At 41.3% G+C, this 27,814-nt stretch overlaps 3 protein-coding genes across 3 annotated transcripts; 1 reads left to right on the top strand and 2 right to left on the bottom strand.

Moving 5' to 3' along the window:
- Positions 1-16,081: 16,081 nt before the first annotated feature.
- On the bottom strand, positions 16,082-18,960 carry LOC110614746 (phosphoribosylformylglycinamidine cyclo-ligase, chloroplastic/mitochondrial). Its single transcript, XM_021756397.2, has 8 exons — positions 18,509-18,960; positions 17,967-18,061; positions 17,791-17,892; positions 17,608-17,667; positions 17,079-17,251; positions 16,866-16,968; positions 16,611-16,769; positions 16,082-16,376 (listed from the first exon to the last, which is right to left on the bottom strand). Exons 1-8 carry the CDS (start codon positions 18,837-18,839, stop codon positions 16,212-16,214), a joined length of 1,188 nt encoding a protein of 395 aa, XP_021612089.1. The 5' UTR covers positions 18,840-18,960; the 3' UTR covers positions 16,082-16,211.
- Positions 18,961-19,875: 915 nt separating this feature from the next.
- On the top strand, positions 19,876-23,486 carry LOC110614748. The gene is made up of 3 exons (XM_021756399.2): positions 19,876-20,289; positions 20,679-20,776; positions 22,350-23,486. Exons 1-3 carry the CDS (start codon positions 19,891-19,893, stop codon positions 22,912-22,914), a joined length of 1,062 nt encoding a protein of 353 aa, XP_021612091.2. The 5' UTR covers positions 19,876-19,890; the 3' UTR covers positions 22,915-23,486.
- A 393-nt stretch (positions 23,487-23,879) lies between these two features.
- LOC110614747 (probable protein disulfide-isomerase A6) lies at positions 23,880-27,733 on the bottom strand. Its single transcript, XM_021756398.2, has 11 exons — positions 27,516-27,733; positions 26,435-26,519; positions 26,184-26,281; positions 26,021-26,076; positions 25,802-25,919; positions 25,632-25,659; positions 25,388-25,479; positions 25,123-25,279; positions 24,918-25,042; positions 24,624-24,723; positions 23,880-24,283 (listed from the first exon to the last, which is right to left on the bottom strand). Exons 1-11 carry the CDS (start codon positions 27,668-27,670, stop codon positions 24,218-24,220), a joined length of 1,080 nt encoding a protein of 359 aa, XP_021612090.1. The 5' UTR covers positions 27,671-27,733; the 3' UTR covers positions 23,880-24,217.
- Between the last annotated feature and the right edge of the window lie 81 nt (positions 27,734-27,814).

A 27,814-nucleotide genomic window follows, 5' to 3' on the forward strand; every position in this document is an offset into this window, starting at 1 on the left:
TTTGCTTGGTATACTCCTGTTATTTGATTCACTACAAGCTGAGAATCATTGTTTATTCTGAGATTGGTTGCCCCCACTCCCAAGGCTATCTGCATCCCATTCAGGAGAGTTTCATATTCCGTCATGTTGTTAGACACTGAAAATCCAAAGCATAGGGCATAGCACACTCTGAATTCATCTAGCCCTTTTAATAGAATTCCTGTCCCACTACATGTGGAACTCGATACCTCATTTACGAATAGATTTCATCTGAATTCATGTGGTTGTTGGTTCCTCTCTTTTTTTTCTACTGAACTCGGCAATGTGTCGCCCTGCTCTTTTTTATCCGAGTTGAAGGAGCACTCAGCTATAAAGTCAGATAAGGCCTGGGCTTTGATGGCCATTTGAGGTCGGTAAATAAGGCAATATGGACTGATTTCTACGGATCAGACTAGCATTCATCTTGAAGTCTTGGGCCTGTGTAAGATCTTTTTCAAGGGTTGGTTAGTCATTACTACTCCCGGGTGGCATTCGAGGTACATCCTAAACTTCCTCACTGCCAACAACAAAACGAATGCCAGCTTTTCAATATTCATGTATCTGAACTCGGCGTCTCTGAGCACATTACTAACATAGAAGATAAGCTTATGGATTCCTGCTTCTTCCCTTACCAGTACGACACTCACTGCCTGTTCGGATGCAACCAAGTAAATCAACAGTCCCTCTCTTGCTAGGGGATTGCTAAGTACATGAGGGAAACTGAGATATTCTTTAAGGTTTTTGAAGGCTTCCTAGAAATCTTTTAACCATTCAAAGTTTGGGACCTTTCTTAGCTTCTTAAAGAAAGGTTGGCATATCTCTGCTGACTTGGATATGAACCTGTTGAGTGCTACTACTCTTTCTGTAAGCCTCTGTACATCCCTTACACAAGTTGGCTCAAATATAGCCAGTATGGCCTCTGCCTTCTCCAGGTTTGGCTCTATGCCCTTCCCATTGACCATGTAGCCTAAAAATTTCCCTCCTCTGATGAAGAAAGCGCACTTTGCTAGGTTTAACCTTATTTTGTATTGTTGCAGTACCCTGAAGACCTCTTTCAAGTAGGTCAGATATTGCTGGAAGGTATGACTTTTAACTACCATGTCATCGACGTAGACATCCATGTTTCTCCCTATTTGATTCTTGAAGATTTTATTCATCAACCGCTGATATGTTGTCCCGACATTTTTCAACCCGAAAGGCATAGTCTTGTAGCAATATGTTCCATCTTCGGTTATGAAGGAGGTCTTCTCTTTGTTAGACCTATCCATAGGGATCTGAGGATACCCTAACATAGCATCTAAAGACGATAAGTAGTCAAAACCAATAGTAGAGTTGACCATTTTATTAATATATGGAAGGGGATAACAATTTTTTGAGCACGCCTAATTTAAATAAGTGAAGTCTATATACATTTTATATTTCCCATTGGCTTTTTTCACTAATATAGGGTTAGTTAACCATTGTGGGTACATTACTTTCCTAATAAACCTGACATCCTCTAACTTCTTCATTTCTTCTCTTATGGCCTGTTGTTTTTCCCTCCCAAAGACCCTCTTCTTCTACTTCATCGGTTTGGCTCCGAAGAGGATATTTAGTTTGTAAGTTATTACTTTAGGATCAATCCCTAGCATATCTGAGGGTTTTCAGGCAAAACTTGAAGTATGCCTCCTGACTAAAGCTATTACAGCTTCCTTTTGACTCTTTTTTCAAGCTTGAGTTGATGCTAAAGACCTAGTCACTTTCTTCTTTGAATAATGGGAAGGTCTCCAGGTTGTCTACAAGTTCAATTCTGCCCTCTTTCTTTTCATCCCGGACCTCCATAACTTCGGGGTTTATCTCTTCCGACTGGGCGTTTGGTTCCTCCACTGTAGCTAGGTACATAGCTCTAGCCTCCTCCTATATTCCTCGGACTACGCCCACCCCTGCCTCTGTTGAAAATTTCAGGGTCAGATACCGGATGCTAGTCACCGCTACAAAGTCATATAACATCGGTCTCCCCAAAATGGCGTTGTAGTTCAGTGGTAGCTTTAACACGAAGAACACCACATAGTGAGTTTGTGATAGGGGTGGCTCCCCTAATGTAACGACCTGAAAATCGGACCGCTACCGGCGCTAGGATCCGGGTCGACTTAAGGCCGCCGGGACCCGTAGCAAGCCTGACATAAAACCTGTGAACCTGTATAATCCCATACATGATCAACAACATGCATAAAAATTAAAACTTTTCTTTTCATAAACATAAACCAAACTCAACCTGTGCATAAACATTAATATAACATTGATCCCTCTGTGGGATCTCATCTGTGCCCTCAAGGGGTAACATAACCTGTGTTGAGCTGGTTTACATAAACATCATATGAATCTCTAAGATCATGTATAAAAGGGATACAACAATCTATGGTCAAGCACACACACTAACATCCATAAAACTCATTACATAACTATGCTGTACTTTTACATTACAATTTGATCATGTCCATTGCTAGCTATTACATAAGCATGACTTCAATACTTTAACCGGACTCCCGCACTATATCCTGTACCTGCAAGCCTGGGGGTAAAGGGAGAGGGGTGAGCTAAAAGCCCAGTGAGTAGAGCTAGTAAAACACATTAACACTATGCTCAAATGGAATGCATCATAACACAGACAATTCACATAAGGGTTGGGTGAACTTGTCACCAAATAGTCCAAGTTAACTCTGTGCCAGGCCGTAGCATGGGGTCCTGGTCTTCCTGTCATACATACATTACTTACCATTTTCCCAGGGCCTCCTCTGGCTCCTGGTCTTCGAGTCCCATAACCGTACCTTACTCTGTGCCAGGCCTGTAGAATGGGGCCTGGTCTTTCTTACTCTGTGCCAGGCCGTAGCATGGGGTCCTGGACTTCCTGTCTTGGACTAATTGGGTCATCCAACATTCACCCACATCAACAACAATTTATGCAATGCGGCATATTCGTGAAAACTAATGCAATCATCCTATTGCATAATCATGATGCATGAAACATGATAAAACATTTAATTTAAAAGATTCAGTTTAGTTCCACTCACCTCTGGCTGACTCTGACAACACCGAAGCAGCTGAACTCACTGCTGGGGTCCTCGGTTCCTCGGGTCCGAACCTACACAGGTGGACTCAAATGAGGGACCAAACATACCTGAACATAACTATAAACTACTCCCCAAAAACCCCCTAAAACATCATGAAAACATCACAGAAAATATGCATGAAATGGCTGAACAGGGCACTTTCGGCGGCACCTTCGGCGGCCGAAAGTCCTGGACAGAGACGAAACTCAGCTAGGTTCGGCGGCACCTTCGGCGGCCGAAAGTGCCAGTCAGAGACGAAAGTCTCTTTTCGGGGGCAACTTCGGCAGCCGAAAGGCCTGCCTCCCCAGCCATGTTCGGCGGCCGAAAGTACCTTCGGCTGCCGAACCTGGTTTCTGCCAAAGGGCAGAAACTTGGCTCCCTTTGCACATTTCGCCTCCAAACCTTCCAAACATGCATATATCTCAACCAAAACAAGCATACAAGTTCCTAGGGGCCTCAAACATCCATATACCCCATCTACAACATTTCAATCACACACAAACAAGCTACATTGTTCAAAACATCAATATATATCCATAACTCAACATATACCCTAACATGCATTTCTACCCATAGATCTTGCATAAAACTTACTTAAAACACATAAGGAGCTTAAGATCGGCTCTTACCTCTTGAAGATCGAGAGGGAGACGACCTAAACTTGGAGATCCACGAAAATGAGCTCCTGAGTTCCCAAAGCTCCAAAACTTGTTTCAAAAGCTTAAATCTTCGAAACCAAGTGAAAACAAGTGAAAATACTGAAAGATTTAGAGGAAGAACATTGAAAATGGGTGAGGGACGGCGGAAAGCTCACCTTGGCCGAAAATAGGGGAAAAAGCTCGCCCGTTTTCGGCTAAGGGACCCTTTTATAGTGGCTGGCCAGACCACGTTCGGGGGCCGAATGTGCCTCCGCATCCATGCAAATGTTCGGCGGCCGAACATGAGGTTCGGCGGCCGAACCTGGACTTCCCTCACTCATGCTTTCGGGGGCCTAACGTGCCTCCAAAACGCATGCATGTTCGGCGGCCGAACTTGACTTTCGGCGGCCGAACCTGGGTTTTCCTCCAAAGACTTTTTCATGCAAAACTTATTTAATTTCTTACTTAAAAACATGAAAACATTTCATAAAATCATAGTTTTACCCTTCTAGAGGCTTCCGACATCCGAGGTCCCACCGGACGGTAGGGATTCCGATACCGGAGTCTAGCCGGGTATTACATTCTCCCCCCCTTAAGAACATTCGTCCCCGAATGTTCCTCAACTAGTACATGCATACCAAACAACATAACATACACACATAAACGCATAGAGACTAACCTTAAAAGAGATGAGGATATTGCCGAAGCATAGACTCCCGTGTCTCCCAAGTGCATTCTTCTATATTGTGGTGGTTCCACAGGACTTTCACCATCGGGATTTCCTTGTTTCTCAGCTTCCTGATCTGGGTGTCTAAGATCCGTACTGGCTGCTCAACATAGGTGAGATCCTCTTGGATCTCCACATCAGGCTCACTAAGAACCTTGCCCGGATCTGACACGAACTTTCTCAACATAGAAACATGGAAAATCGGATGGATTCTCTCCATCGAAGCAGGCAAATCCAGCTTGTACGATACATTCCCAATCCTCTGCAGGACTTCAAAGGGTCCGATGTACCGCGGAGCCAGCTTACCCTTCTTCCCGAACCGAACCACTCCTTTCATTGGAGACACCTTGAGCAATACCAGATCCCCCTCCTGAAACTCTACTAGCCTTCTGCGGATGTCTGCATAACTCTTCTGTCTGCTTGCAGCTGTTTTGATTCTTTCTCTGATCATGGGCACCACCCTGCTGGTGATCTCTACTAGCTCGGGTCCTGCTAAGGACCTCTCTCCTACTTCTTCCCAGCAAACAGGTGATCTGCACTTCCTTCCATATAAAGCTTCATATGGGGCCATCCCGATGCTAGCATGATGACTGTTATTGTAGGCAAACTCCACCAAAGGTAGATGCTGCCGCCAAGAACCGCCAAAGTCCAGCACACACATTCTGAGCATATCCTCGATAGTCTGGATGGTCCTTTCTGACTGTCCATCAGTCTGGGGGTGGAAGGCAGTACTGAAATCCAACCTAGTACCCATGGCATTCTGCAGACTCCGCCAAAACCTGGAGGTGAATTGGGGCCCTCTATCTGACACTATAGAAACAGGAACCCCATGCAGTCTGACTATCTCATCAACGTACACCTGCGCCAACTTGTCCACAGAATAGCCACTCCTGACAGGGATGAAGTGAGCAGATTTGGTGAGTCTGTCCACAATCACCCATATGGAGTCCAATCTGTTGGACGTCGCCGGTAACCCCACTACGAAGTCCATAGCTATATTTTCCCATTTCCACTCTGGAATAGGTAGCGGGTTAAGCATCCCAGCCGGCTTCTGATGTTCCAGCTTCACCCTCTGACATACTTCGCAGGCTGACACGAACTGTGCCACTTCTCTTTTCCTAGCTGGCCACCAATAAACTTTCTTCAGATCCTGATACATTTTGGTGGCTCCGGGGTGAATGCTGTATCTTGCATTATGAGCCTCTCTCATAATGTCTCCTTTTAGCCCAATGTCATCTGGTACACACAATCGACTCCCGTAGCGGAGGATCCCCTTATTGTCAAATCTGAACTCACTGTCCTTGCCTGACTGAACAGTCCTGGCAATCTTCACTAACTCTGGGTCCTCATGCTGTTTCTGAGCCACCTGCTCTAGAAACACGGGTGTCACTTTCATCTGAGCGACCAAGGCACCCGTACCAGATAACTCCATCTGTAGACCTTCCTCAATGAGCTTGTAAAACTCCTTCACCACCGGTCTTCTTTCTGCCGTGATATGGGATAGACTGCCTAGTGACTTCCGGCTTAGGGCGTCTGCCACGACATTCGCCTTACCCGGATGATACTGAATCTTGCAATCATAGTCACTCAGCAACTCCACCCATCTCCTCTGTCTCAAATTTAAGTCTCTTTGACTCAGGATGTATTGCAGGCTCTTATGATCTGTAAAGATCTCACAGTTAACCCCATAGAGGTAGTGCCTCCATATCTTGAGTGCAAAGATTACTGCTGCCATCTCAAGGTCATGTGTGGGGTAATTCAACTCATGCTTCTTTAGCTGCCTAGAAGCATAAGCAATCACCCGATCGTTCTGCATAAGCACACAACCCAGTCCCACACGGGACGCATCACAAAAGACTGTAAAGTCCTCTCCACTAGATGGCAGAGCTAAAACTGGTGCTGAAGTCAATCTCTTCTTGAGCTCTTCAAAACTCTCCTCGCACTGGTCGGTCCACAGAAATTTCTGATTCTTCTTGGTTAGTCTGGTTAGAGGAGCTGCTATCTTTGAGAAGTCCTGAACGAACCTCCTGTAGTAACCTGCCAAACCCAAGAAACTCCTGATCTCTGTCACTGAAGTGGGTCTAGGCCAGTTAGCCACAGTCTCTGTCTTCTTGGGGTCTACCTCTATTCCATTCTCTGACACTACATGCCCCAAGAATGAAATACTCCTCAGCCAGAACTCACATTTAGAGAACTTGGCATACAAGCCATGTTCCCTCAAAGTCTGTAGAACCAACCTCAGATGATGGGCATGCTCCTCTGCATTCCTGGAATACACTAAGATATCATCTATGAAGACAATAACAAAGTGATCCAGGTATTGGCTAAACACTCTATTCATGAGGTCCATGAATGCTGCAGGGGCGTTAGTTAACCCGAACGGCATCACAAGGAACTCAAAATGCCCATATCTGGTCCTGAAAGCTGTCTTTGGTACGTCCTCTTCCCTGATCCTCAATTGATGGTACCCCGATCTCAGATCTATTTTGGAGAAACAACCCGCTCCTGCTAGCTGGTCGAATAGATCGTCGATCCTTGGCAATGGGTACTTATTCTTGGTAGTGACTTTGTTCAACTGCCTGTAGTCGATACAAAGTCTAAGGGATCCATCCTTTTTTCTCACAAACAAAACTGGAGCACCCCAGGGTGAGGTACTCGGTCGGATGAAGCCCTTGTCTACCAGCTCCTGTAACTGCTCCTTCAACTCTTTCAATTCTGCTGGCGCCATCCTGTAGGGAGGGATAGAGATCGGTCGGGTTCCAGGCATCAGTTCTATTTCGAACTCTATCTCCCTAGCAGGTGGTAAACCTGGCAGCTCGTCTGGGAACACATCTAAGAACTCTCTAACCACTGGCACTGAGGCGGGCTCTCTAACTTGACTATTTAGCTCTCTCACATGAGCCAAATACCCCTGACATCCCCTCCTAAGCAACCTACGAGCCTGAAGAGCCGAGATCATACCTCTAGGTGTACCCCTCCTGTCTCCTCTGAAGACAACCTCTGATCCATCCTGACCTCTGAACCTGACTACCTTGTCCCTGCAGTCCAAGGTAGCACCATGGGTAGATAACCAGTCCATCCCTAGAATGACGTCAAAATCTGTCAGATCTAGAACCACAAGGTCGGCGGACATGCATCTCCCCTCAACAAACACAGGACTACACTGACAGACTGACTCTGCCACTGATGGATCACACTTGGGTCCACTGACCCAAAGAGGACACTCTAACCCAGAGATCATCAATCCCAACCTCGCTACGGCCCTCGGAGCAATAAAAGAATGAGATGCATCAGGGTCCATCAAAGCATATACATCCGAACATCCAATGACGAGATTACCTGCCACCACGGTGTTGGATGCGTCTGCCTCCTGCTGTGTCATTGTGAAGATCCGTGCTGGGGCTGATGGACCTTCACCTCTGAAACCCGCTGAAGAAGAGGCTGCTCCTCTCCCTCTGCCTCTGCCACTGGCCTGAGTCATGGCTGGAGCTGCTGGCTGCGCTACACTGCCTGAAGCTGTCTGCTGGGACTGAGCCATCGGGGCCGCTCTTGGACAATCTCGAGCTATATGCCCCTCCTGACCACATCTGAAGCAATTGTTTGTCCCAAACCGACATACTCCCTTGTGTGGCCTACCACACCTCGCACATACTGCATTTTCCGCACCAGAGCTTGAGCCACTCCCAAATCCCAGACTAGATTTGACCTTGTTCCAGAACTTATTCTTCTTACCCTTGGGTTTACTCCATCTCTTACTGCCTGAAGCTGCTGCACTCAAAGTAGAGGGATCTACCCTTCCCCCTCCCGGAGTTTTAGAACCAGAAGCTTGTGCCACTGTCTGCTTAACTGTCCCCTGAATAATGGCACTAGCCTCCATTCTCCTAGCCATATCTACTATGGCGTGAAAACTTTCTCTATCTGCTGACTGTACCAAGGAGGAATACCTGGGATGGAGCTTCATGATATACCTCCTCGACTTCTTCTGGTCTGTGCTAAGGTCTTGCCCTGCAAATGGCAGCAACTCCATAAACCTGTCAGTATATTCGTCTACACTCATGTCATCAGTTTGCCTCAGCTGCTCGAATTCTATCATCTTCAATTCCCTTGAACTATCAGGGAAAGCCCATCCTGAAAACTCGTTTGCAAATTCTTCCCAAGTCATGCTGTCCACTCTCGAGTTCACATAATTTTTGAACCACTCCCGTGCCTTTTTGCACTTAAGTGTGAACCCAGCCATTTGAATGGCTCTACTGTCATCCGCCCCTATCTCGTTTGTAATTGCCTTGACCCGCTCCAAGTACACGAACGGATCATTACCGGTTTCAAACTGGGGAGCACCCAGCTTCATATAGTCTGTCATCTTAACCTTGCTCCCACTGGCTGAGCTAGGTCTAGGTGGCTGAACAACTGGGGCTGCTGGTTCTGCAGGTGGTGGAGATGGTGCAACATTTTCTGAGGTAGGGTTTGCTGGATTTGGATAATAGGGTGGAGGTGGATACATTGGGTACTGAGAGTACGGTGGGTAGTATGGTGGGTATGGCATCTGTGTGGGATAAGGGGTGAAACTAGGGTAATCCGATGTACCTCCCATCGAATACCCGGGATGTTGTGAGAAATGTGGGTAGTGAGGTGGCTGTACAAATCCCGAGGCCTGAGTGCCTCCTTGGGACTCTCCCATTCCTTCTTCTGGCATACTGACTCCCAAACTGCCATCCCTCCTCTGTTCCACGTCCATATCATCTCCCATATCCTCTGACGCTCCTCCCTGAACTGTTCCTCTGACTGACCTGCTTCTACCCAGATCCAAAGACCTTCTAGGGTCTCTTGCTACTCTGTCCCTGTTGGACCTGCTAGACATTGCCCTAGGCAATGCTGGAGGACGGGCGCTCATGCCCTCATCCTCAGGTGGTACTCCAGTCAATCTTGCTGATCGACGAGTTCCTCTCATCCTGTTTTCTGAAAAACAGTACACATCAAGCAAGCATTAGCATCATATGGTTCATGTGGGCACACATGAACCCTCATCACATACGCACATGCATAAAGTCATGGCATTCACATCATCATGCAAGACAGGACTCCACATCCTATCCTAGTGGACATGATCTTTTCCTATTGTGCTTGACCTTCTATAACCTCTATGAGCCCGACACTCTAGGTCCGACCATATGAACCTAGGGCTCTGATACCATTCTGTAACGACCCGAAAATCGGACCGCTACCGGCGCTAGGATCCGGGTCGACTTAAGGCCGCCGGGACCCGTAGCAAGCCTGACATAAAACCTGTGAACCTGTATAATCCCATACATGATCAACAACATGCATAAAAATTAAAATTTTTCTTTTCATAAACATAAACCAAACTCAACCTGTGCATAAACATTAATATAACATTGATCCCTCTGTGGGATCTCATCTGTGCCCTCAAGGGGTAACATAACCTGTGTTGAGCTGGTTTACATAAACATCATATGAATCTCTAAGATCATGTATAAAAGGGATACAACAATCTATGGTCAAGCACACACACTAACATCCATAAAACTCATTACATAACTATGCTGTACTTTTACATTACAATTTGATCATGTCCATTGCTAGCTATTACATAAGCATGACTTCAATACTTTAACCGGACTCCCGCACTATATCCTGTACCTGCAAGCCTGGGGGTAAAGGGAGAGGGGTGAGCTAAAAGCCCAGTGAGTAGAGCTAGTAAAACACATTAACACTATGCTCAAATGGAATGCATCATAACACAGACAATTCACATAAGGGTTGGGTGAACTTGTCACCAAATAGTCCAAGTTAACTCTGTGCCAGGCCGTAGCATGGGGTCCTGGTCTTCCTGTCATACATACATTACTTACCATTTTCCCAGGGCCTCCTCTGGCTCCTGGTCTTCGAGTCCCATAACCGTACCTTACTCTGTGCCAGGCCTGTAGAATGGGGCCTGGTCTTTCTTACTCTGTGCCAGGCCGTAGCATGGGGTCCTGGACTTCCTGTCTTGGACTAATTGGGTCATCCAACATTCACCCACATCAACAACAATTTATGCAATGCGGCATATTCGTGAAAACTAATGCAATCATCCTATTGCATAATCATGATGCATGAAACATGATAAAACATTTAATTTAAAAGATTCAGTTTAGTTCCACTCACCTCTGGCTGACTCTGACAACACCGAAGCAGCTGAACTCACTGCTGGGGTCCTCGGTTCCTCGGGTCCGAACCTACACAGGTGGACTCAAATGAGGGACCAAACATACCTGAACATAACTATAAACTACTCCCCAAAAACCCCCTAAAACATCATGAAAACATCACAGAAAATATGCATGAAATGGCTGAACAGGGCACTTTCGGCGGCACCTTCGGCGGCCGAAAGTCCTGGACAGAGACGAAACTCAGCTAGGTTCGGCGGCACCTTCGGCGGCCGAAAGTGCCAGTCAGAGACGAAAGTCTCTTTTCGGGGGCAACTTCGGCAGCCGAAAGGCCTGCCTCCCCAGCCATGTTCGGCGGCCGAAAGTACCTTCGGCTGCCGAACCTGGTTTCTGCCAAAGGGCAGAAACTTGGCTCCCTTTGCACATTTCGCCTCCAAACCTTCCAAACATGCATATATCTCAACCAAAACAAGCATACAAGTTCCTAGGGGCCTCAAACATCCATATACCCCATCTACAACATTTCAATCACACACAAACAAGCTACATTGTTCAAAACATCAATATATATCCATAACTCAACATATACCCTAACATGCATTTCTACCCATAGATCTTGCATAAAACTTACTTAAAACACATAAGGAGCTTAAGATCGGCTCTTACCTCTTGAAGATCGAGAGGGAGACGACCTAAACTTGGAGATCCACGAAAATGAGCTCCTGAGTTCCCAAAGCTCCAAAACTTGTTTCAAAAGCTTAAATCTTCGAAACCAAGTGAAAACAAGTGAAAATACTGAAAGATTTAGAGGAAGAACATTGAAAATGGGTGAGGGACGGCGGAAAGCTCACCTTGGCCGAAAATAGGGGAAAAAGCTCGCCCGTTTTCGGCTAAGGGACCCTTTTATAGTGGCTGGCCAGACCACGTTCGGGGGCCGAATGTGCCTCCGCATCCATGCAAATGTTCGGCGGCCGAACATGAGGTTCGGCGGCCGAACCTGGACTTCCCTCACTCATGCTTTCGGGGGCCTAACGTGCCTCCAAAACGCATGCATGTTCGGCGGCCGAACTTGACTTTCGGCGGCCGAACCTGGGTTTTCCTCCAAAGACTTTTTCATGCAAAACTTATTTAATTTCTTACTTAAAAACATGAAAACATTTCATAAAATCATAGTTTTACCCTTCTAGAGGCTTCCGACATCCGAGGTCCCACCGGACGGTAGGGATTCCGATACCGGAGTCTAGCCGGGTATTACACCTAAGGTGAGAGCCACTTTTACTTTCTCTTCCACTGCCACTAGGGTTCCCCCTATTCCCTTGACTGAAGCCTGATCCCTTGCCAGCTGCTCTTCAGGTATATTCATCTGCTGGAAGACCCGATAGGGCAGTAGGTTCACCTTGCTACCGCCATCTACTAGAACCTTTCAAACACGAAAGTTATGGATGATGGCCTCTATGACCAAAGCATCATCATGAGGCATCTGCACTCCCTGGGCATCCTTTAAAGAAAAAGAGATGGTTACTGGGGAATGTTCCATGATCTACATTACTTCAGCTTTACTCCCCTCCCATTTTTGCTTCTCTTCTTTCCCCTTCAACTCATATGGCCTCCAGTCCTTCCTACAATCATATTGATCATCCCACTAGAGCCGTTGTTCACCAGTGTCCCGATCTATCTCCTAGGCCTTTCCCCTACTGTGTTCTGTTGTGGTCTCTAGCCTTCCGGCTTTTTCACAAAGTTCCTGAGGTGTCCCCTCTTGATGAGCCTCTCTATCTCATTTATCAACTGGTAATAATCATTTATATTATGACCATGAGTATGGTGGTACTGGCAGTACTTATCCGGGTCTCTTCTATTTGCTTCTACCTTCATCGGCTTAGGCCACTATATGAAATCCTTATCTTGGACCGCCACGAGTACCTCGGCTTTGGACACATTCAGAGGAGTGATCTCCACGGGGATCTGGGGTTGGTAGGATCTCTTCTTTTCCTCTCCCACCGATGTCTGTTCAGTGCTTCAGGTCCCCGGTCCTACCTCCTCTCCAGCCTATCTGGCCTCTTATCTTTCCTAGCCCTTCCTCTATCTCCCGCCTTCTTAGGGAATCTGCTCGTGGTTAAGGCGTCAACCTACCGTATATACTTTTTCGCTCTTTTTATTAGTTTTGCTAAGGTGGTGGGTGGTTTTCTACACAGTAATCCGAAGAACTCTAGGGAGGTGGTGTCTTTCTGCATGACTTCCACAGCTCTCGCTTCATTGAACTCGGGTATTTGCAATGCTTCCGAGTTGAACCTGGCCACATACTCTCTTAGAGACTCATTTCTTATCAATCGAACCGTCTCCAAGTAGCTTATTTTTCTTTCAGCTGGGACCCCGGCAATGAACCTGCTGATGAACAAGCTGGTCAGGTCTATGAAGCTCTTAATACTCCCCGCCTCCAAGCTGTTAAACCACACTCGGGCTAGTTCGGTTAAGGTGGTGAGAAAAACTTTGCACATCAAGGCATCTGAGTGGGTTTGCAGCTCCATGAACATCTTATAGTTCAAGACGTGCTCCTAAGAATTCCTCGTCCCATCATAGGCGGCCATCGTCAGCATCATGAACTTCTTGGGGATAGTTTCTTGCTGTATCCATCTTGCAAATGGGGATGAGGTTGGCAACAAGAGACTGTTGTTGTCTCATGCCCCTAACTCTACCAGCAGTTGCTCTTTCAACCTTTCTAACTTTTGATTCACATCTGCCTCCTCTCTCCTGGGCCTCTTCTCCAGGTGGTAGTCTCTTTCTAGCTCCTCGCTCTCCGACCTCTCTACTAGTTTGGAGAAATAGCTTTCAACCCCGTCATTCTCGATAAGCTCCCTTACTAGGTGCCTCTTGCTCTGGCCATGGGCTTGTTCCTTCTACTGGCTTCTCCATCTCAATCACCCATCCTCCTGTTGCTCTGTTGAGGGATTTGATGGTTTAAGGTAGGTTGGGGTTCATTGACGTGAACCCTTCGGTTATGGGTGGTACACTCAACGAAGTGCTGAGTCCTCTCTACTATAACATCTGGCCTAGCTAGTGAGCAGTATTTTGTAGCTGGAGAGCCATGTTCTACAGCTCTTAGTCAGATAGGGTTGTTCGGGGTATATGGTCCATGCCGAGCTTGTAGAAGGGTTAAACAACACAAGTAATTAATTCAATGGGGCGGTAGGGTTAGAGAATGAGAATTGTAGTCCATCCTGAGCAGAGCTCAGATCATTTGGGATCTTTTCGGTATAATTTTCGCCATGATTGGCCATGTGGATCTCAGCGGGTGTGATGAGGATTAGAACTCCGGTGACGAAGATTTCCTTCATTTCCATAGACGGCACCAATTGATGTCCTAAGATCTAATAAAGGGTAGGTTTCAGATGTAGTTTGGTAAGTTTGGTTTGGTTAGTTCATGCCTTTCTTCTTTTATCTTTTTTCCTTTTATTCTCTAATGACGTATAATCGCTATCTTACGCCTGTACGCTCTGTCATTGTCACGTGGAGTTATACGTACAGGCATACTGTGTCCTTTTTCATTGTCAGACGGCTATTTAATTCCCTACGGCGCCATGTGGATATGATCCCAGATATTTAGGGGTCTGTTGCTCCATAGATCCATCAAGTCGATTAGACCAAACCTCCTTCATTTGGGTCTGAGCCCTGCCCTATCTGTCCTGTCCGAGCGAGGCCTAGACTGCATACCGGAGAACAGACCTGTGTATTGGGTTTTGATGTACAGACCTATGTATTGGGTTTTGATGGGTTATGACCTGGCCTTCCAGTGTGGACTCGGTCATAACTTGGGTATCCAAGACCCGGTAGCCATCAACCTTTTTCTTTGTCTGCCATGTTTTGCACATTTCGTCCTACACACATAAGACAAAACTTGTAATGTGAACAGTCTATATATATAGAGAGAGAGAACATCATGGTAGTGTCTCTGGAGCCCTGATAATCAATATAATTTGGAGGATTTTTATTTTATTTACAGAAAACAAAGTGGGTCAATGACAAGTAAGGGAGATAAATGCAATAATCCAATGTGGATTACCCTTCGCTGTTTTAAAAGAGCCGTTGGGTTGGGCTTGGGAGAGAAGAGATGAACCGTTGAATGTGAAGACAAAGCTCGGTCGTTCATCATGGGCAGGTGAGGTAAAGAAAGAAGATGAAGAAGAAGAAGAAGCTCGAGAGCCAGCTCAATCGCAGCAAATGCAGAAATCAAATCACTTTTGAGTCGGTCAGACCAGGAGAAGGGAATTGTTTGGATAAATGCTATTCTTACGTAATAAGAAGTTAACCAATATTACCATTAACTGTAAGGGCTTTGGCGTCTGTTGTGGCATACTTTATAGTTCATGCTTGTTCTTTTCCTGTTGCACGGACTCAATATACAGACAAGAGCCCTCAGTGAGATACTTACAAGGAAAACATTCCTGCCTCATCATTTTCGGCTACCAACTTGAGAGCCCGCGAGGCAAAGGCTACAAGCCACAAGGTGATGTATAGTTGTTCCCCCACTACGATATCCATCAAGAAACATCGTCGCCAGTTTCTCAATTTCCTTCTCCAGAGCTTGGGAAGTGGGCAGCATGTTTTTCAGCTTAGGAGTGAATTGAAGCGTCAGAAAAATGATACCATTCGAAGCAAAGGATTACAAAATATTCACTGTCATGAGCAAATATTGCACTAAACAGGGGCGCAAATTCAAGAAGAAGGGCAGCAAATTTCAATGGGGACAACCAGCAATCCACAGTAATTGCAGCATTTTCAGATTCAGACCATTCAACGTGAAATTCAAAGGGAATGGAAGGAATATGATGGCTTCACTTCTTAGGAGACCTCCAGTAGAGGATAGAGTGCGTTTGTCACCCATTCAGAGAGCCTCCAAGTCAGTAAGCTCTATCTGATAAACCATTCGTGTCCTAGACCCAATAAGGACCTCAGTTCATTTAAGGAGAGCGAGGCAATCTAGTTTCTCTATGCGGACTTTTTTTTTTTTACATTATTTTAATTTATTATTATATAATATAAATTTATTGAATAATTTTGATAATATAATATTTAAATAAAAAAGAATATATTAATTTTAATAAATGCTTATATGTTGTATATTATTGTCAATGAGCTGTGTTAACTTTTTATCCCAAAATAAATAAGAGTTCAGATGGAGGCCTGGACCCATGGCCGCGCTCACATTCAGGAACCTTTTGATAGAATTACATTCAGGAAATAGAGACTAGAAACAAGTAAACAGTTTTACTCGGATATAAAACTCGTACCGCTGACGATAATACCGCCGCTAATTGCTGGAGTTTGGCTGCTTACCACAAAAAACGCATTCAGAAGGAAAAGAGTGGGGGGCGGCACTCAGTTTCTCTCAACTTTTCAACTCCAGTTCACTTCTTTTGAGGTAATGTTCCAAAAGTTGCCTTATAATGAAAAACTCTGATGGGAAAGATAGCCATAGACCAAAATCAAGATGCAACATTTCAAGTTACATTCAGAAAATTACAATTCGCCATATTTCTCATCTCAGGAAACACACTCAGAATAGAACAGGTCAAAACTAATGATAGCTCACCCCTTCACCCATTACAACTTCACCAATGCGATGTGCTGTATAATGTCCATCCTCAAGTATTACACGGGATGCTTCCTCTGATACGATTAGAACCATGCCAATACCCATGTTAAAAGTCCGCCTCATCTCAGCCTCTTCTATTCTTGCAGCCTGATGCCGAAAAAATAAACAATTAGAAAATTTATATCCTATAATGTTCTCATAACACATGCAGGAAATTGTAAGCTATAAACGCTATTCTTTTGATAACCCTTATCCATAAAAATAAAATTAATATAAAAACTACATAATAAGGTCTTCTATACAAAAAGTGAAAATGCAAATTATTGCAATGGTAATTGAAACTAATATCATAACCAAGGATTCCATGTAAAGTGCATTTACCTCTTGCAGCCATTTGAAGACAGCTGGGACTTCCCAGGAGTTATCATAAATAACAGCTCCAAGACCTTCTGGAAAAACTCGAGGTATGTTATCTGTAAAACCACCTCCAGTGATGTGGGCTATGCCCTTTACACCTCCCTTGCTAATTATGTCTAGCACCTGCTCAGAAAAGAAAATAATTACTTTAAACATAACCTAGAATCTTGTGAATATGATAACATTGCCCATAATAATGTGAAATGCTTGACAGTTAACCTGCTTGACATATATCACAGTTGGGGCCATAAGAGCTTCTCCTAATGTAATGCCTTCACCAGGAAGTTTGTCCGTCAAGGAAAGGCCACTTCGAGCCAAAATCCTACAAAAAACATGCATATATCCATGAAAAGGAATAGTATTTGAGAGTAACAAAACTTCAAAGTGAAGTAAACATTCATCCAACATCCAAATTAGATGATGTTTTCAAACCTTCTTACAAGAGAGAAGCCATTAGAATGGACCCCACTAGATGGCAAACCAATGAGAACGTCCCCAACCTTAATGTTTTTCCCATCAATTACCGAGTCCTTTTTAACTATGCCAACTGCAAAACCACTAAGATCATACTCGCCATCTGCATAGAAATCTGGCATCTCCGCGGTCTGAAAGTAATTCATAAACCATTAATGTGAAAAAATATATAATTTTTTGAGATAAATTTTAAGTGCATATATAGAAAAAAAGGAAGGGAAGAAGAAACAAGAATAGCTTTCTATGTGGAGAAATTCACTTTAAGTCATGCCTCTGTAGGTCCATTTTACAGATTGCAGGAACATGGCAATATCAATGTCTATTTGCATGACAATCCAAGGTTCATCTCTCTTTCCATTTGCAATAAAAATTACAAATGTGATCTACATGTATCAAATGTAAAAGGTTCTGCACGACATAAATTATTGAAGAGTAGCATCAATCAATATTCAACTAGTACGAAGTAAAGAGAAAATTTTCAGTATACCTCTCCCCCTAAAAGAGTGCAGTCAGATTGTTGGCAGCCATCAACAATGCCTTTTATAACCTAAACAGAATGTAAAGAAAATTTAAGTCAGCTACAGTTTGCTTTTTCATATATATATATATATATATAACCATGCGCACTATGTAACCCAAATAAACCATATGCACAAGCCATGTTCCATACCTTCTCAGCAAGGTCAACATCAAGGTGGCTTGTAGCAAAATAATCCAAGAAAAAGAGTGGTTTTGCACCAGAAGTAATAATGTCATTGACACTCATGGCAACCTGTAATGGAAATGAATTAGAAATGAGATCACTAGAAACAATGAACATATAATAATATCCAATTTAAAAGTTACCAGATCAATCCCAATAGTTTCATGGATTCCAGTTTCAAATGCAAGTTTAAGTTTAGTTCCCACACCATCTGTGCCAGCAACAAGGTAGGAATCACCTGTTCGTAATGCCATGATTAGCATAACAATGAAGCTGTCTCAGCCAGCAAAAACCAAAAGATAAACCAGTCTTAAGAAGTATCCAAACTAAGATAATAATCACCAGCAATTAATCCCATCCTCCCCCTCAAAAGTTTCCTTAAGTTTAATTACACTATCTTTAGTTACAAGTATCCTAAGTTTTGACTTACTGAGAATAGCTTCGATCAAATGTTTCCCGAATAATTTGTCAAACAAATACTACCAAAAAAAAAAAAAAAAAAAAAACAGGCAATAAAAAGCAAATTCAGGCGCTTTTAACTAAAGATTTTTTTTTTTTTTTTTGAAGATTGTAACAATACACAATTGCTAGAGTAGCCATAACCACAATTCATTAATAAAAGCTGCCTTAAAGAATTGAACGCCATGAAAGAATAAATCAAAAAAAGATAACGGCAAATCATTACCCAGAGGGAAAAGACCTCCAAATCCTCCAATTCCAGGTGCCATCTTTGCAATTCTCCTAACAAGCTCAGACCCAGCATCTATATCAACACCAGCGTCCTTATAAGTGAGGCCTCCAGCCTCATCAGCGATAATACTGTTAGTTCCCTGGGACATGGAAAATACGCCGCCCTTGCTAGTGGCGGCAGAGAGAAGCGGAAATCTATAGGATAAGCTGTTAAATGTGCAACCAAGTATAGGTGGTGGGCTGGGTCTGGGTTTTACAAAAGAGGGTCTGATCGAGGCTGCAAAAACACGCGATATCTCTACGTTTGCTGCGAAGCTGGTGGTCATCTCTGCCCAGGACTGAGAATAGAGGCGAGGGGTGTGGGAGATAGACGGCAGAGGGGCGGGAATGAGCAGCAGTGAAGCAGGTGAGGAGAGTGAAGGCTTCAGTTGTATACCGTATCCGGCTGTATTTGCAACTGCACATATATTTTGGATGAATTACAAAATCATCCCTAACTAATATTATTATTCATAAATCAAAATTTCTTATTTTCCTAAACTTATCAAAACGTCCACTAATTTTAATTGTGTTAAATGTACTTGTATTTATTTAGTATTAACAGTTAAAAAATATCAAAAATACCTTTAATGAGAAGGCCTCTAATTTTGCAGTTTAAATTTTTTTTATTGTATAATTTTAGAAATTAATATCTAAATTCAAGTTAGCATGTTATATATAAAAAATAAATTTTAGACGTGAATTTTAATCTTTATTATTTTATATTAATTTATTAAATATCTAAATAATAATCAAAATCTACTGGATACTTAAAATAATAATTAAAAAAAAACTCTCCTTTGTAAAAACATATTTTTGCAATTTTGCAATTCATTTTAACCTATGACTTATCTTTTCTACCATTAATTTTAGATTTATTATATTATCTTTGTTTCTTTTTCTTAAAAAATTGTAATAACAAGTAGAAAAAGTATAGATATCAAATATTGGATTATTTATTTATTAGTAATAATCAAGTCAATTAACATTATAAAAATACATATTTATATGATAGTTTTTAATAAAAGATTACTAATAAAATATAATTAATTAATAAAAAGTGTATATTAATTGATAATAAAATTAAAAACTATTAACTGAATTAAATTGAAAATAAATGATCTTTTGTCAAATTTACTAAGTTTATCAGATTAATTTAATTATCCAATTAAAAAATAACGTGCACCAAAATTAATAATTTATATTAAAATTTTTAAAATACATAAAATCAATATATAAGCTTCTAATATTAAACTTAAAAACTAACTATTAATTTAATAATTTAATGCACAAAAGAAAACTAAACTAAACGTTACCCAAAATAGTGAAATCACTTAAATGCCCCTCTCAAGCACGTGCCGAGAACTGGTTGTCTGTGTACTTTTTATCTTTTCAGAGTTTCAGGGGAAAACGAACGTCTCAGTTGTAGCGATCGCTCTGAGCCAAAGCAGTGGCTTTTTCGCATCCTACACGACAGAAACCAACGGCAGCAGAAGAACATTTCCTGCTCCTAAATTCCCAATTTGCAAGAACTGGGAATTCACTTTTTCTATTGTAATTTTATCAAATTTAATCAAATGGGATTATGAGAAAGTACCCATGGGCTCCGATTCGACCTCCACCCCACCGGCATCAACATCCACCCCGACGGCTTCGCCCAATGGGAAGCGAAGTAGAGATCCCGAAGACGAGGTCTATCTCGACAATCTTCATTCTCACAAGCGTTACCTCAGCGAGGTTTGTCCTTTAAAAGAAATTTTGCATGAGTGTTTCCATTTGTAGTGATATTCTTCCATTCTGTGGCATTCTCTTTCGCATTTCTCAGTTGTTTTTTCGCAGATGGCCTTTTTTGGCACTAGTCGCGATACTTGAACTGGCTTTTCTTCAAATGCTCGTCTGTTGGTTTATGGGAATTTACTTTATTGTGTCTCGTTATGAAGTTTGTTTCCTGAAAGACACAATAGCTTGTTTGTTTTGTTTCTTTATCAACTGGCTACGAAAATAAGTAATGAAGTTTTTCTGGGGATGGTTATCTCAAGCAGATGAACATTTAATTATCAAGTGTATTTTGCATGCTTATTTTTAGTTAGGTCTTTAATTTCTCGAAATTTTTTTGTTTTCTGCAGATAATGGCATCTAGCTTAAATGGGTTAACTGTTGGAGAAACACTTTCTGAAAATCTTATGGAATCTCCAGCAAGGTCTGAAGGAATGTTCTATGCCAGGTGAATTTCTTGGTTTACACTCGAAGATAACTGCTTGAGTTTTTGTATTCTTTTCGGTTTTATAACCTTCTGCACTTCTCCTATATTAGAAGTTTATTCTATTAATCGGTGAATCATGCTATGCAATGTACTTGGATTAATTAGTGGCCAAATATTTTCTGGAAGTAGGAATATTTGGAGGCGTTATTGGAAAGCATATATTAATTTGTAGTGTTGTAATTTGAAGCACAGCTGCACAATTGTAATCGTTGGATTTGAATCATGGGCTATCTCATCAATTATGTGATGGATACAGAGCACTTGGATTGTTAGTGCTCCCATCAGTGACCAGTGGACTCCATGTTGTACTGTATATCTCATCACTGTAAGAGCTACTTTCACATATCTTCCTATGATGAAAGGAACAGCGATCTGATTATGATAGCATAATGTGGGTAATAGTTTACTCGTCTGGGTCTTGTCCAATCCTCATCAGGAATGCAGTTTCCATCACAAAGCGGAGCGTAGTGAGTTTACTGCTTGCATAATCACCATAGGTATCAAGACAAGGTTTGCAGTGAACCATTAGAATCCTAGTATTTTGCAAATTATCTATGCTTGCTTAAATCAAGCAAACCTTTGAAGTCAGAGAAAGGCTTCAAAGTTCAAATTGTTGAAATGTGGGTTTGATGTCTTTTACATTAGAATGTTAAATGTAGTCTTAGGAAATTCCCGTGCTCAGTACATCATTTTGCTGTGTGCTGCAAGCAAAATGTAGTCTGAGGGGCTAGTTGCTCACGTATATTTTATTTGCTCTTCGCTTGGAACAGGTCATTTAAAAGAAAAAGAATTCAATTCAAATTCTTACACAATTATGCATGATTTTTTACTTATTTTAAAATGAATTTTTTAAGTTAAAAGAGAACTGAATTGTCTTATTCCAAACATGAAATTAACAAAAAAGAAATCATTGAATTGAACTCTTGCAAATTTTCTTGATCACAAACAAGGGATTAATGAATTAATTTGACAACTAGGAAAATTGTTTTCATGTTGTTTTCAATATATATATAGCTCAAACAAGATGTTGCCATCTGAATACACACTGGCTTTTAATCTGATGTGAAAATTTTGCCCTCAATCTATATTAACTTCTATTTTGTCTTATTTTCTTCTTGCTAGAAATTAGTAGCATCTGTACTATGAATATTGACTAACCAAAACCATTCTTTTCTTTCCACAGTGGGAAAACTATTGCTGATTGAATTGCAAACAAAAAGATCTTAATAAAATTGAGAAGTCATAAAATGTGCCTCAGCTTTGTATATGTGCACTCGTATATGTGTCCATGCTGATAGTTCTCTGTCATAAATTTTGGCACCAATTGTAAGCATGACTCAACATTCTTTTTGGTAAATATGATTGTTCTAAAGGTTATTAGTCTTAGGAACAAACTTGCCTAGACCCAACCCATTGGTCTTAAATTGTACAATTGCATTTTGGTAAGCACCTCATTGTGATAGTTCTCTGAAAGCTTCAATTCTTTTTGTTCAATGCTCATTTCCGTTTTGTTTTCACAAATTTATTATTTCAGGGATGATATGTCCTTGCAATATTCACCAATGTCAGAAGATTCGGATGACTCTAGATTTTGTGAGACCCCCATAAATACTTGCTCATCACAACCTGAGAGCCTGCCCACCAGTCCAGTTTCTCCTTATAGGTACCAAAGGTCATTTGGTGGGTTCTCTCCTGCTTCTTCTACCAGCTCATACCCAGCACATGGCTACACTGCCACTAGTGTCACTTGCTCACAACCTCGCCAACGAGGTTCAGATTCAGAGGGCCGGTTTCCATCATCACCTAGTGACATTTGCCACTCAGCTGACTTGAGGAGGGCTGCACTCTTGAGATCTGTGCAGATGAGGACACAGCCTCCTGGATCATCTTTTGAATTGCCTTTTGGTTCAGGGCAGGAGCCTGCATCTAATATAGAAGTGGATGAGCGGCCGTGCTCATATATGAAGTCTTTAGTTGATGAGAGAGATTATCAGATTGAGGAGTGTTCTTCTAGGATTGCCCCGGGACCTGAATTAAATGATGGAAAATCATGCAGAGTGTTGAATATGAATGTAAAAGGGGATGAATCTGGTGGTTAAACACTTTTGGATATTATCAAACTGAACCTGACCATATCTTGTAAGATTGCTATAGTCTGCAGCAGTTCGAGCAATTTGCCTGACCCAACAGTTTTTATTTTTATTTTTTTTTCCTTTTCATTGAGATCACTCCCTTTGTGAGTGTTTTTTTTTTTTTTCTTCCTATTGCATGCCTATACAGTCCTAATCCTGGCCATTTCATGCACCCATAAGGAGGTTTTGAGGATATGACTATATATTGTCGCCTGCTTAATCAATCCATCTCTTGATATTGGTGGCCAAATCTGAGCAAAGTTTAGTGATCTTTGTTAATCAGAATGCACATTTAGGACTACTTACATATTCTCTTTTTTTTTTTTTTTGATAAACTTACATATTCTCTCTTAGTTCTGAAATGGATTGGAGGTTTTGGTGACATGCTGAGAATTTAGGAGCTGGCATCACGGTCTAATAAGTATCAGCCAGTATTGTTTATCTACCTACTCGTCTTTCAGTTTTTATCGCTCTCTCTCGGATGTATAAAGATTTGATATTCTGATAATCTGGCTATTAGATAAAAATCGCAGCTTTTCAATGTCACTCTTTACGAGCTTCATCCTTAAGTACATTTGTTTGTCTACCACCATGCTAATCAGTATGCATCTTATGCAGCGAGTGTATATGGTTTCGCTCTATGGCACCAAAGGAATTAGCCGCGGTTCTGAACTAAAACCCCACAACATAGCCATCACGTTTCAATTCCTAGTAATTAATTCCACAGTGGAGTTCATATCAAGCCATTGAAATGATAATAATTTATCCTAAAATATTTTGTGCCTAGACCGCCATGAGAGAAAAACATGCCAAAAAATAAAAAGCGTCGGCAAGCATAAGAGGGCTGTGACCAATGGCAAGAGGGTAGGGGCAGGGAAGGGCTCACGATTCACGAAATAGCTTACCCATACATTTCATGCAAGATGCAACAATTAAAGAAAAACTCATCCGGTTGTAGATTAACAACGTTTAAGTAGTAAGACTAGCTTCTCTAATTTCATCTCAGAAATTAAATCTACTGTCATTGTTCATATAAGTAAATATATAAAGGAAACATAAAATAACTCCACTCGCTAGAGGTTCTCAAAATGGTTTTTGCTACCGCAAGAGCGAGAAGTAACCTTCCCCCTATGAATTTCTAAGTGAACATTTGATGTGGGCATAACTTCTTTCTCTTTTTGATATTCTGGTGCAAGGAACCAATCGCCACAAAACCCAATGATGACTAACCCCAAAAGTATTTATAACTAAAATGAAATAGTCCACAAGATCAAGCAAATGTTGACAGGATATTCTTCTTAAGAGTGAATTCATCTGCCTTGGCTGGGCTGATTGACTGCATAACAACAGATGAACAATCGGTCAGCACAACTATTACATGCTTCTTAAATTCAAAATTTCTTCACTTGTACTGTCTGATAAAGATATCAAAGCCCAAATCAAAAAGACATCTATTTAATTGAAATCACCAAAAAGAATATTGTAAGATTAATTGTCATCTCCATTCTCAATTAGAGATTCAACCCCACCGCCCCCCCAAAAAAAAAAAAAAAGAAAAGAAAAAAGCTCAGTGCTGTCATCTCAAAATGTTGGAAGATTTCACTAAAGAAGTGTTACGGATAAACTTCTAATTCAAAATATGCTTCAACTGGGACAATTCAATCCATTTATATTACCTTGTCAAGCAAGCGCTGCAGCCGCTCAATTTCATTTTTGGCATAATCAGGACCTTTGGCCATACTGTTCTTAGCAGCTTTCAAATAAATCTTTCCGTGCCTAACAAAACCGGGAATATATGTGATCATATTCTTAGTTCAGAAGAACTTTAATAAGAAAATTCAAATGCACAAAACCTATCATAACTATAAGCATAATATGCATTAAACTGAAGTTTATGACAGCATAAGAATATGTATTGATTAATTGAAAATAATTAAACTTAAAAAGAACCATTTATCCTACAAAGGTACCTTGCAGTGGAACCCTCAAGTTTCTCAACTTCCTCTTCTATCCGAGAAACCACTGCTTTCTTTTCATCATTACTGGCAGCAACAAACTCTTTTACTAAGGCATCCAAAGATTCAACTATACCAGCCTGTCAAAGAACAAAAGATTAAATAATTAAGTAAACAACAACAAGAAGTTCAATTTCCAGTCTTAAGTTTAGTAACTAACTTTTGAAGTAAGTTGTCCCTTTCCATCACGACTGGTTCCACACTTTTCATTGATGAAATTGACAAAGTCTTCTAAATCTCTATCACCCTCATATTCTTCCCCAGCTTTGTTGCCTTTTGGAAAGAATTTAAGAGTTGGGAATCCACTTATTCCAAACCTGCATATGACACAGATCGTTAAAACAGATTCTTATTTAATAGAGACTAGAAACTTTAAGATCCTTTTTCATTAGCTAAATGAGCTCATAAGTTGTTTTTGCCCTTACTTATCAGCTAGGCCCCTATATCTGTCAGCATCTAGATTGGCAATCACTACATGTTCCTCTGATTTAAATACTGTGGCCACCTTTTCATATGTCTGCCAATAGAAAACCAATACGGGTAAATCCTTGATGGGTAGATCCCGCTCCCACCCAAATAAAAACACAAACCCATCACTCGTGGCACAAGGTATAATAATGAATTAAATTATAAGATGTTTGAGGAAAACCAAGAAGATGCATCACATACAGGAGCAAGATTTTTGCAATGGCCACACCTGGAAGAAGCACAAATAGAAAATCAACTTACAAACTAAACAGCCAAAATTAAGATAGGAAAAAAAAAAGAATCAAACAATAACTTGTATATATGTTTCACAAATAAGAATATCAATTGTACGAAAGGACACACATGCTTACCATGGTGCATAAAACTCAACCAAAACATCTTTGGTTTCATCCAAGACAACCTCATTAAAATTTTCGGCCGTCAGCACCACTACATTGGATGCCATGGTAGCTATCTTTACATTGGTCCCTGTAAACAACTTATCTGATTAGGAACTTCTAATTCATTTTCCACTTTGTAAGTATTTGGTTAACAAATTTGTATAAATCAACTAGAAGAAAGACTATTACCTCCTTCATTATTCACAAACTCTGCAAGCAATTCTGTTGTCCTTGGCCCTTCATACCTATGAATACCACCAAATAACTTTTCATGTGCTCCATGCAAATAGAAATAAAGGCAATGACTTTTGAAGTGTTCACATATATTATGAGCACGTATGTAGTTTCTCACTTTTTGGGCTCCAGAGATCCTTTAGGAAACCATTGAATTGTTGGATATCCAGAAACCCCATATTTACTGCATAAGCTCTTATGCTCATCACAATCTACCTGCAAGCATCCAGAACATGTCACAAGGAAGTACAAATTTCGAAGCTCCCATCAAGGTATAATAACATAAAAAGCCAATACTCAGAAAAAGCATAGTAAAACCATCCTGGACAAAGAAAGAAAAAATCAATAAGTATCAATAATAGAGTGTACCTTCCCAATCAAAACGGACTTTGCCTTCTTAAAGCTTGTTCCAAGTTTCTCATATTCAGGAGCAAGCTTTTTACAATGCCCACACCTGTTCCATCCAAAAAAGTGCAAGTGCAGTCCATGATAAGTTATCAAATTTGTAGTCCATTATAAATTATGAATTAACTACTGCATTATAATTTGTGCTTAACTTTCACTTGGTAATAGTATGAATTGATAATTAAACTTCCAACTACTAACTAATATTTTGCTACAGCCTGTCTTTTTTACCACTTTTTTCTTAAAAAAAATGCTAAGAAAATATATGCATGTAGATAGCATGTTTTATTAGAAAAAAAAACAAAAGCTCTCCCACTTATGCAATCCATCTAATAAAACTAAGAGGCTTATAAATTTTTCTAGTACGTATTTCTGGTATCAATTATCAACTCAGAGATAATCCCACATTCAATCAACTATTTATTGTTTTAATGTGATATAATAAACATATAGTGGTTAAAATTAGGGATTTGAGGAGTACTGTTCAATTTCATGTTATTAGAATTATTGACTGAAATTGTAGATAAATTATGGGAAAACTCCAAGACAAACTGGACATCGTGGAAGTATCCACAGCGCATTGCAAATATCGCACTACAAGCCGACTTAGCACGGTTAGCAACATCCTATAGGCCTTAGAAAGCTAAAGTGGAACACATGATAACGACATCTTCTTACCCATAATCCCGCTTATCGATCACCACTCCTTGTGATTTAAGCATAGTCCATTTCACAAACACGTTGAATTAGAGAGCTCAAGAAACCAATAAGATCACGCTGCCTAAATGACGATCTATATAATTCCGTTGCTATTTCTCCCTCTGTTTCTCCTTTATCAAAGGGGCAAATTATGATTTGAAATGCCTAGATTTTTCATGGCTATGGATAAATCAATACGAACTAACTATAACGCATTGATTGAAAGATCTATGGATCAACTAATCACTATCGATACGCAAACCATTAAGGCATTAACATCGACTCAAATTGAACAAGAGAAATTAGAAACGAAGAAATGTAATCGGAATGGATGAAATTTTTTTACCAAGGAGCGTAGAATTCAACGAGAGCGCCCCTGTCTTGACCGACCTCCTTCTCGAAGTTATCTTCTGTTAGCACAACGACGTCGTCAGCTAAGGCTGATACAGCGAACAGGATAAAGATACCTAAGACTAGCCAGATCTGCTGGTACTTCTCCATCTTTGTTTCACCTGTTTTGCTTTCTTCCCAGGAGTCGAACTTTGAGATGCGAAAGGTTAGAGGAAGAACAGTACAGTTTATAACATAGGCTCTACGGTCAATTTTCTAACGTGGCATTATTTGATTTGTGGGAATCGTGGACCT

The sequence above is a fragment of the Manihot esculenta genome, chromosome 5 (genome assembly GCF_001659605.2).
Source record: "Manihot esculenta cultivar AM560-2 chromosome 5, M.esculenta_v8, whole genome shotgun sequence".
In the NCBI taxonomy this organism is placed as follows: Eukaryota; Viridiplantae; Streptophyta; class Magnoliopsida; order Malpighiales; family Euphorbiaceae; genus Manihot; species Manihot esculenta.